Consider the following 11,183-nt stretch of genomic DNA (forward strand, 5'->3'; position numbering starts at 1 on the left):
AAAATTACCGAGATTTCGCTTGGAACCAAACACGCATGACTACTAAACACTGTTGCCATGGTGAATAGTTATGAGAATACGTATGTCAATCAGAAAAGAATTGTACAAATAAATAGAGCGTTTTCATTCACGTGACTACCGGCCATACTCGTGTACTGAAACAAAAGAAAGTATTTGCATAAAAATAGAGTTCAATTCCCAGAGGTTTAGTTTGGGACACCAACATGGCCGCAATAACTTTGTTTTGGGACACCAACAAGGCCGCCGTGACGTCATGTGAAAACACTTTATAGGAACAAACGGGAACTTTTTTCTGGTAACAAAGTCATTTGAGCTAAACACAAAATCATCGGCCGCTTGATCACAGCCACATCTATTGAAGTATAATGAATTTCTTGAAGGATGTCATACAGAAAAGCGGAGTTTCCTCGTAGCACGAGTCTAGCTTGAGCCCGAGTCAAGTTAGAGTCACGAGCCAAGTTCGAGTCTAGTCAGGGTCCAACTTTTATTTTTCTCTCTTTTTTTCTTCTTACTACGACCTCTGGTTGTTTACCCTGGTCCCAGAGGTTCGCGTTCGCCGCTTCGCGGCTCTCTCACGTGGGGAAAAAATCAAGAAAAACCTCTGGGACCAGGGTACTGGTTGTTATTCTCTTTAATATATTTATGTGCTAGTGGTAAACAGAATTCCGAAAAAAATAACTTTCAGGTTTTGCAACATTTTTTGTTTATATGAATGTGAAATTTGAAAAGGTTTTAAGAAGGGATAGAAAAAAGAAAATGATTTTTGGAACACCGACAGACAGTTGATACCCACGCAAGAGCACCCCAGGTTGCTAGTGGACTAACTTGGTGTCTGTCAATTAATTATTAACTACAAATTCTAATTTTAAAACTTCACTAAATCTTCAATATTTCTTATTTCTCTTAATTTTATCAATCCTTCTAGAAAAACTATCTCCTCCCAAATATACCCAAAAATCACCCAAAAATTCACAAAACACCCCACAACATAGGTTCACGGGATGAGCGTAGTCTGAAATGTCAGCCGTCTCCTCTCCCTAACGCCCCCTGTGGGTTAGGGAGAGGAGACGGCTGACATTTCAGACTGGGGATGAGCGTAGAGTTTTTGGATTGGTTGAAAGGGGAACGAGATACAGTCGAACCTCCCTTTGCGACCACCTCTCGTAAGCGACCACCTCTCATTAGCGACCACTTTTCCAAAATACCAAAAGTTTTAGAGTCAAATCACTATAGATGGAACCTCTCGTAGGCGACCATCTCTCGTAAGCGACCACCTCTCGTAAGCGACCAGTTTTAGAGATGATTGTTTATAATTTTCAATTGTTTTTAACCTCCCGTAAGCGACCACTTGACACACAATCTGCTGTATCTCTCACGGGCGGAAATCGAAAAATGTATCGCTGTAACATATCGGCTACATCGTTACAGCAGACGCCGTAAATCTCACAGTCGGAGCTACCGAAAGTGTTTCCCGATATAGCTTAGCACTGAAACAATTGACAGAATACACATGCACTATACTTCACACTGAAATAAACTTTAATCGGATCGAATCTCTCTTAGGAAAAAAACTTTTATCTTTTATCGTTCTCATCTTTTTGCTTATGTTCCGTTCCCTGAAAAATTTAGATGGCGCCACCTGGAGTAATAAAAGAGTAAAATTTCTTTCACAATAATTGTCTCAATCGCTGTATTAAGTAATTTGCGAGATACAAACAATAATCACCATAGACCCTCAGATTTTTTGCCTAGAATAATTTTGGACCAGTCTTAATATACTTGTAGCTAAGAAAAGTTATTACTATGGGTTTCGATAAGCTCTGGCAAAAGGCTTAGGACCTCTGGTAAGCGACCACCTCCCGTAAGCGACCACATATCCTTGACATTATGGGTGGTCGCTTACGGTATACGGGAGGTTCGACTGTATTTCCATTAAAGCCATGTCAGGTGGCGGAAAAATGGCGTTCAGGTTGAATCCCCCCTTAATCTGCCCTTAATTGTACCCGGCCAGCATACTACAAGACATTTTCAATCTCTATTTTATTTCACTCAGTTATCCATCGGGTTGTTTGACCCATCCTTGCTCTAAAAAGAAGTTGTACATCTTTCTAGTCTTGTTCACGTCAATCCGAATAAGAGTGCGAGCCTGGGCGAGTCTCAGGGATCCATGTTTCTCGTATTCCTTGATTAAAATCGTTTTGTAGTTCTGGTAATCTTGAGGCATCAGTCGCAAACTACTGCACAACTGGAATAGGAAAAAAGAATTAAATATTAGCCTGTGTGACTAGCTCTCGCAGTTCGCGCGCGTGTCACGCGCTCCACGCTCGCGGTCTCCTCATCTGCCTTCCCTTTAGGCCCCGGTTGTTCAAAAGCCGACTAACGTTAATCTACGATTAAAAGTTAACCAAGGTTTTCTGCTCGCTCGTTAAAATTGTTTTTAAACTCTAATGTTAAGCTAGTAGTAAGGAAAAGTCAACGACAAAAGTGAGGGACAAAAGGCTTTTTGAAACTTTTATTGATTAGTAATTAAACTCGAACCAAAGTTCTTGTTAATCCAGGATTAGCTTAATCGGGCTTTGAACAACTAGGCCCAGATGAATAAGCAGGCACAGAACTACATCTAATATAACTTCCAATGATACTGAGTTACACAGCTGTCGAAAAAGAGCATCTATTATCTATCAGCAGCTAAAATCATCACTGTGCGTGCTTGGACTTTATTTTATACTCAACAATAATATTATTCTACTAGCGCGCGTTGAGTATGAGATGATCGATAGCGAACGAAGCGCATGGCGCCGAGTGGGCTATAATATATCGTCACTTGTTTCCCTGCTTGTAGTAAGTCTTGGCTACGTGTATACCTACTTGTCGCTGCGCAGATTATCGTACAAAAAAGATAAATTTTTCGGCAAAAGCGAAAAATGTCTCGCAATACTTTCTTCCGTTGACCGCGTCCTTCGCGTCACGTAACAAAACGAGTTAACTCACCTCCCGCTCCATTGGTCGGAGCTGTTCCACACCTGGCGTACCGCTAATATCCAACCGAGCTGCAGGTTTACGACCTTCAACAACAACACAAAAGAAGTGCGGTTGCTTGCCTTCCTTCTCTTTCTTAAGATTTAAACATTGGAAGTACATCGAAGTTATGAACGCTTTTAGAAATCAGGCTTGAAAAGGATTTAAACCCATGACCGCTACGACACCATAGCAGAGCTCTACCAACTGATCTATGAAGCCAAAACGGAGCTTGTCATTTTGTGTTCAAGGCAAGAAATTTAATCTGAAGACTTACCCAAACTAGGAAGAGGAAGAGGAGCTAAGCTTTGCCCTGAATCTCTGCCAAAAAAAATGTTTGAAAAGTTAATGAAAGAAAACAGAACATTCATTGTTCGTCTTCAAACTGAAATAAAGTCTGATTGGGTAGCCTTTTGCCTACTTACATTAGTGCTTGTCTGTGGAGCCACACTTGGCAAGCCTTTTCATCCTACGCGAGTAAATGAGATAAGGAAAAATCGTTTGGTATTCATTCACATATTCTGTAGCCTACAGTACGAGTATTATTTTTCGCGTTTTTCAGGCGAGCAGAGGCAAGCGCGAGGCGAGCGAGGCGAGCGAGGAGCGCTAGTCACGCGCGACGGGAGGGGGCAAAAAAGATAACTATCCTCCCTCGCGCGTGACTCGCGCTCCTCGCTCGCCTGAAAAACGCAATAAATGAATGAATGAATAAATAAATAAATAAATAAATAAATAAATAAATAACGCCTGTTCTAGTACATTTTATCCGCTGGATAAAGGTATCCGCTCTTTGTTGAACAACCGCGGCCTGGATTGCAAGATGGACAAACATGCACTGAACTTTTCGCCGTAAGTTGAGAAAAGAAACCAAAAACAGGGACTGGTTTTGAGCAACTACATTAACCCACTACAATGATGGCGAAGATGGAAATAGATTGCAATATGGACAAATTGAGTACATGCTGCTCTCATAACTGGAATGATCAGTTCACATCAAATTAGAGCCGGGTCATTACCTGTATGTGAAGAAGAATATCATCCAGCATTTTTCTGCGAGCTTTCTCTTCTTCACGATGTCTATTCAGACGTTCATAAACCTCGGCACCTAAAACACAAAAAGGAAGAAGAGAAATGCCCAAATCATAATTAGCAAGAGATATTTGAGCATCATAAGAAGAGAAAACTTTAAATGATTATTTTGGCTGCATAGTAATCACAAAGGGGATTGAAAGAAAACAGTATAAAGAAATTTTGATATAGTTTGAGTCGATTTTATGAGGTGCTTAATCTGGTAGGTTTCCGTAACAAGAATCAACTTGATCCCTTGTCCAGCACAAAAGGGATTCAGCGAAAATCCCAACCTGTTTATTGAATAATGGCGTTCTTGGCAAGAAAAAAGTACTCATAAGCTGCGATTTTTTACCAAAAAAATTTTGAAATGAAGTACAAACCTCTTCTATTGCAAATTCCTGCAGATCTGTACTCTTGTAACTTTACAATTTGTTTCTTGAGGAAGTTTTCCACTGAAAAAAATGTCGATATCATAATACCTTACATCCTCTCTTGTACCTTACCAGTGTTTTCAGCTATAACCTGAACACACCCTAGCTTTTTAATCTGACTCTTGTGAACGTTATGACTATTTCCATTTACAGTAACTGTTTTGCATCTAGCTTCATCAAGTAATCTTTTACAGAGCAGGGGCGCTTTCCAATTAGCCAAAATTTTCGGTTGGAAATTCCGGAAATTTTTCGTGTCAAATGGGAAGACTTTTTTTTCCATTCGTTCCAAACTTGCAATCTCATTGGTAGATAAAAAAAAATGCACGTGATGGCACAATGAGGGTACAAGAAGACAACAAAATTTTGTGCAAACGGAACGGTAATTTCCGTTGTGACCGGTTGGAACGGAAAAACTGGAGTACATCCAAAGATCATCCGTTTTTGCATCCATTTTGGCCAAATGGAAAGCATATTTTTTTGTAAGCCAGACTACTGGAGATAACAAAAAAATGAAAAAATTAACAACTAACCAAAGGAACCTCGTTTTTCCCAATAGAGGTCTTTAGATTCTAGTACGAGTACGAGTATGAGTAAGAGTTTTTCCAATAGACAAAGAGTGCGCACGCGTGAACTAGTGTCATTTTGGCGGGAAAACAACGAGTTTTTGAAAGAACGGCGTAGTGGCGAAAACAAGTCCCCGAAACGTAGGTGATCTCGTCTTTTTAGAATCACGAAAGGGCTTAGCTATCATCATTCAAAACAACAGCTTCAAGTCCGTCGTTCACAAAGAACAAAATAAAGCTTCCTGGGTTATATCTGTTCTTAGTACTTCGCTACAAACTTGAAGCCAAATCTCGAATTGGTAGTCGTACTCCAGCGTACTCGTACTAGAATCTAAAGGTCTTTAATATCAAACAAGAAGGTTTTGTTATTCTTGTCTCCTTTCATTTTTCTTGACATAACTAACGACATTTTATCTGTATTTTTCTGTAAATAGAGTTTGTACAACTGTGAATCTTACTAAGTAATCCTTGCACAAATACTTCATGTTCATCAGGGGAGTGCAGACGTGTAAAAGGCCTCAGATTTTCACGCAGGTCCCTGTGGTACACAATTTAAACAGTTTTGTCAAAACGTTCACAAATTATAATTGAAGTAATTTTCCGTTTGCTTCGGTTGTTTCATTACACTTTGTAATTGACTAAAAAATGGCAACACTTTCTGAACCAACAGTAAGTCAAACAACAATATTAACCATGACTTGCTGGTATACTTTTCTCCCACTTGACACCAGTTGCTTCTATTTCCTTCACATTTCTGATTAGTTCATTAGGTTGTTTAAGTTTGTTGCAATAGACCTATTCGGCTAATGCAATGTTGTACCCAATTCAAATCCTTTGGGGATAAAACGTTTTGTTCTAAGTATTTCCATATCATTTAAATGTGAATGCTACATTATAATGCAAATGCAATAAAGAAAGAATCTTAACCCTGGGGGATCTGAATTGGGTGCAACATTGGGTTAGCCGAATAGGTCTATTGGGTAGAGAGCCGGGTTTGGTGGGGGGGAGGGGGGGCGGGGTACTCCCCTACATAAGCTTAATAGGTATGTGTGAGAGATGTTGTTACTCAAGGGGATGGGGAGGGCAGATAAGGAGCATGTAATCCCAAGCACATTCTTCATTTACAGATAAAATCTTCTGCATTTATTCTCTGTTTAAAATAGCACACTATGCAAGAAAAAACTTTGTACCTCTCTGCTTTACATTGTCTCCGTTCTAAAACTGAATGGAAAAAAACAAAAGTTTGTTAACCTGTCAAAGTGATTAATTACCTGCATATAACATTTCTATAAAAACTCAAAAAAACTAAAAAACGACACCTACTCCCAGTCAATACCTACGTTGCCATTTTTGTATATTTATGAGTCCATACTTCCTTACAATTCTGAAATGCAAAAGAAGCATGTTTCTGAATCTGATTTTATTCTGTCAATGGTCAAAGAAGACTGGCACTGTGACTATAGACATTGCTCAAAACATTAGACTGTTAACATGTCCCCTATTTTTCCGTGCGATTATAGAGACTTGTACGCTTTGGTTGAACTCCCGCCATCTTGGTTTAACTGCAAACGCAGCCTGGGGAAAGTGTCTTAACTACCAAGGGGGGCCAGTAGTATATAGTGTTCCAGTTTAGCCCGCCCGTGCCCAACTGCGGTCTTTCCAAGATGGCTGCCAATAAAAGTTTGAGAAAACGTGATGTCACGGGTCATCATTGTGGCCCACACCACCATGCGCCACCTCAGCCGGCGCCCATGGTCTCTCCTAGCGTGGTGCCGAACCCTAAGGTGCCCATAAAGCCCTTACCCTAAGGTGCCCACCCTAAGGCGCCCATATAGCCCTAGCGCGGCGCCGAACGCCGCGTTGAAGAACCCTAAGCCTAAGCCTAACCGTGGCGCCGAACCCCAAGTGGCAGCTTAAGCCTAACTAAGCCTATGGTCTGGTCTCCCGTGGTGCCAAAGAACCCTAACGGTGTCGAACCCTAACTGCAGTGGAACGAACCCCAACGAGACTAACACGAAGGCGCCTTAGTTGAAGCCTAAGCCTAGAGCCTGAAACGCGGCCAAACGCGGAGCACCTTACTCGTGCGGCTGCCAAAGCTCCCCTCTTAAAAAAAGTTTACAGCAGAAAGGTTATGAGATCTAAGCGTTCGATTTGTTGCGAGTCCGTGTCAAAAGCACATGTGAACAATGGACATGTGAACCATGGACATGATTCGTCTTCAGAACCTCGAGGTCGACTTGCCTTTTTTATTTTTTAGGCGGCTTTTTTGTTTTTTCAGATAGGTTGATTTTTTGTCTTCGTTCTTTGCTCTGTAGATTCGTTGGTACTCTCGGATTTTTTTCTTGTGACGTTAATTTCGTTGTTTATAACGTTTCTGATATATTCGGCTTCTGGTTCTGTTTAACTCGCGATTTTTCTCTCGATAACGACGTTCCCGTACACGAATCTTCTCCCGGTTTCGATGGCGATAGGCCTGGGCGACTTGTCTTACATGTTTGGCATTTTTCTTTAGATACAATTTTCTGCGACTTAAAGCTTCGTTCATCTTTTCAACTTGTAGCGCTTATCGTGGAAAACAAGATGACACGCCCCTTGTCTTGAATGTTGTTATGGGAGGAACTTATATTTGACAAATTTTGGGGTGGCACTGACGTCAGACCACCCCTCGAGTTTCACACATCAGCGAAAAAAAGCGCCATTGTTTTTTTTGTTGACAAAATTTTGGGTGGCACTGACGTCAGACCACCCCCTCAATTTTCACACATCAGCGAGAAAAAAAAGCGCAATTGTTTTTTTTGTTGTTGTTTTATAAAGTAATAGAAAGTGGTATTTAGGGGTTGAGTCAAGATGGCTGCTGCACAATCAGTTCCTTCAGAAGTTGAGAAATCGGAGCAGGAAGATCCAGTCAAAGAGGTGATTCCTTGGGTGGTGAAGGCCCTTCTCCAGGAAGAAGAGCGGGCCCTCGTATCCGACATGCTCGAGTACTGCAACAATTTGTCTCGTCACCTGTTGAAACACCTCTCAGAGCTGGAAGGGCGAGCGGCCGACATGACGAGATTTGGGGATAGTTTTAAGGCCGGTTGGCGGGAGTGGAAGAAGCGAGGTGAGCAGCGAGAGGAATCTTCCTTTGCCATGTTCTTCAATGCCATGAACGTTGGGTCTTCCCGATCGTTAAAAAAAGGGCAAGAATGAGACAATGTAATCTGTAACTAATTAATACTTTATTAAAAAAAAAACACTTTGTAAGTAAGTTTGTTCGAAGCTCAGTAACCAGGCATTAAATCGGACGAGGAAAACTGGGCAGTGAAAGTCCCAAACTAGAAACCAGGCCCATCACTGACGCATGGAATGCCTGGAGGCATAAAATTGTTTAAAAACGAAAAGGCGTGTTGTTCGTCGCTGTTTTGGGTGAAAAACTTCTTTAAAATGATCGATCCCTTCACTATTTTTGCTTCTGAGCATGGTAATGCAGTTGGTTTCTCGCTTATATGTAGCAATTTTCTTGTTTTATGCGGAAAAATGCCCCAAGGATGCGGAAGATGCGGAAGTAGGCGAATTATGCGGATCCGCACAACCGCATACTGTCAGATGCTCTGTAATATCAGACTTGTTCATGCAACATTTTACACGGGAAACGTGCACCGGCAAAAAAGCTTCGAACAAGCAAGAATTTCTACCTACCACTTTTAAATGAGGCACATTCGTGCTGCAATAAATTTTCCACCGGGAAAACTACCTTTTCAGAAGTTCCACTTTTTCTGGAAATTTTCCAGTGGGACGAACCAAAAAGTCGTGTTCCATTAAAGATTTACATCCCAAACGGAATTTCCGGAATTTTTTGGTAAATGGAAAACACCCATGGTCATAGACGACAGTCCATCATGGACTGAACAACTGGGTAACGATTTGTTAAGTTTAACTATGGATTCGCACAGAATTGGCGCAAGAAACTCACCTAAGCAAGCCAAAAATGAAATTATACAACAAAAAATTTATTCTGTCAGCTTGCGCCACTATTTATCGGGAGACTTGTCTGTCTTGTCGTGAGACCGTGAGATTGCACTGAAAACCATGAGTCTCCCGACAAAATCGTGAGACTTGAGAGGTCTGCGACTCATATCCCTGGAATCTAGCCTGCCTTGCAGGTGGACGTGTCACAAAATACCTGGCATAGGCCGTCTGGTCGTTTTGTCTGTCTGTGACGCAGGCTACTGGAATCTGGCCTGCAAAAGAGACCTGCTGTCCAAACAGATACTTGGGAGTTCCAAAGAAAATATACTGGTAGTTTTAGACTTCCTAGAGACAAATGAGAATTTTCATATTGACATTCAGGCAGCGAGGATTACACGAAGGAAGCAGAATCAAAACATGTGTTGCAAGTCAATTTACTTTCAATACTACTTACAGAAGAAATGCATTCACGATGCCATGGCTCCCTGACAGTGGGCGCCATATTCGCCTCAATTCTCAATTTACTTGCACACTCTGTGTGTCAATAACATGGCCACACATTACATCACAATTTGCTTGTGCAGTAGGTTGCCCAGAAACAATTGGCACAAAGGTCCTGTGTAACCCCGGGGGTACTCGATATATCCTTTGATGGGGAGGTGCGCCCCTTCCCCTCATACCCTGACCCTGTTCAAAACAAATATCACTGATTTTCCTACCCTGTTTAAGACAGAATTGATAAACCGATACCCTGATTACAACATAAAATGATAAATACGATACCCTGTTTAAGACAAAAATCCCAAAAAACATACCCTGGCTGGCTCGACATCTCCATTAAGCCCTTATAAGGGAGTGCCCCCCCCCCCCCCCCCGCAACCCCGGGTGTGTAACACTCTACTTTTAAAAGGAATGTTCTATACAATCTACAAACATGAGTTAATCATACATTTGTTCTGCACAAGTTCAAACTGCCCTACCTTTTGTAACTTCAGACAGTACTAGAGTCCCAATATTATACTTGTTAAAACTGAATGAGAAGCAAATGTCAACAAAGTTATTTTTACTGTTTATTATTGAAGTATCTCATTCTGTATGAACTTTGTTACAATCAAGGGTAAGTTTTGATGGCTTTGCTTTTTTCAAACTATGACACAAAAATTTGTGTGCTTTAAGAGACAGTCTAACTATATTTACCAGAACAGATCCCGGGGGGGGGGGGGGGGGTACATCCCGGAATTCAACAACAATATTTGTTCAACTTCAACCCAATTTATTTTCATTCAACAAGAATATTTGTTCAACTTCAACCAAAAATAATTTCATTCAACAAAAATAATTATTCAACTTCAACCAAAACTTATTTCATTCAACAACAATATTTGTTCAACTTCAACCAAAAATAATATCATTCAACAAAAATATTTATTCCATTCAAGCTAGTTGGATATCACCATCTTTTGGAACATTAATATTACAACTGTACTTGCCTGGAATTTTTTGGATGGGCCATGCAACCGCCCCCTGGAAATTTCCAGTCTCTAATAAGCAATTCTCATGCATGGTCATTGGCAGCCATTTTTTGCTGAATTTTTTTCCAATTTGTGGAACACTGGATGGAAATAAAACGTTAATTTGCCAAGGCAAATATCTGTCAACTGTAAGCTTTTAATATTTTTTATGTGCAATTTGTCTGTTTTGTGTCATTCCTTATGTAAATTTTTTGGTTGAATGTAATACTCTGTATTTTTAACTGTTGGTGGTTGGTCCTTTATGAAAAATAGAGTGTTTTGTGGAAAATTTCCTGTAGGGGAAAATATTATTCGATCTGTTCTGGTAAATATAATAAATATTAACGTGACCAGGTCCTTCAGCAAAAAATGGCTGCCAATGACCATGCATGAGAATTGCTTATTAGAGACTGGAAATTTCCAGGGCGCATTTGCATGGCCCACCCAAAACATACCAGGCAAGTACAGTTGTAATATTAATGTTCCAAAAGATGGTGATATCCAACTAGCTTGAATGGAATAAATATTGTTCTGTTAAATTTCATTAAATTCTGAGCGCTTGTACACTATTACTCCTTGTACTTCCCAATGCTAGAAACGCAATATCCGAGGTTGCA

The 11,183-nt window shown here is 40.7% G+C and overlaps 2 protein-coding genes across 2 annotated transcripts in view; both read right to left on the minus strand.

The window, feature by feature from the left end:
• Nucleotides 1–2,046: 2,046 nt before the first annotated feature.
• The window catches only part of LOC146452635 (transcriptional adapter 2-alpha-like), a 23,904-nt gene continuing 14,767 nt past the window's right edge, over nucleotides 2,047–11,183 (minus strand). The window contains exons 11-19 of the mRNA XM_085097321.1: nucleotides 6,445–6,488; nucleotides 6,295–6,325; nucleotides 5,563–5,642; nucleotides 4,491–4,562; nucleotides 4,056–4,144; nucleotides 3,465–3,508; nucleotides 3,317–3,360; nucleotides 3,013–3,086; nucleotides 2,047–2,266 (exon numbers count right to left, since the gene is read on the minus strand). Of these exons, the coding sequence (XP_084953447.1) occupies nucleotides 2,075–2,266; nucleotides 3,013–3,086; nucleotides 3,317–3,360; nucleotides 3,465–3,508; nucleotides 4,056–4,144; nucleotides 4,491–4,562; nucleotides 5,563–5,642; nucleotides 6,295–6,325; nucleotides 6,445–6,488 (670 nt within the window). The 3' untranslated portion in view covers nucleotides 2,047–2,074. The remainder of the gene's footprint in view (nucleotides 2,267–3,012; nucleotides 3,087–3,316; nucleotides 3,361–3,464; nucleotides 3,509–4,055; nucleotides 4,145–4,490; nucleotides 4,563–5,562; nucleotides 5,643–6,294; nucleotides 6,326–6,444; nucleotides 6,489–11,183) is intronic.
• Nucleotides 11,174–11,183, minus strand: part of LOC146452636 (BTB/POZ domain-containing protein 6-like) — a 2,417-nt gene continuing 2,407 nt past the window's right edge. Inside the window, exon 1 of the mRNA XM_085097640.1 lies at nucleotides 11,174–11,183. This exon is cut by the window's right edge and continues 2,407 nt beyond it. The gene's annotated coding sequence lies outside the window, so the exon portion shown is untranslated.

Source organism: Pavona decussata, unplaced genomic scaffold (assembly GCF_977016875.1).
Source record: "Pavona decussata unplaced genomic scaffold, jaPavDecu1.1 SCAFFOLD_366, whole genome shotgun sequence".
NCBI classification, from domain to species: domain Eukaryota; kingdom Metazoa; phylum Cnidaria; class Anthozoa; order Scleractinia; family Agariciidae; genus Pavona; species Pavona decussata.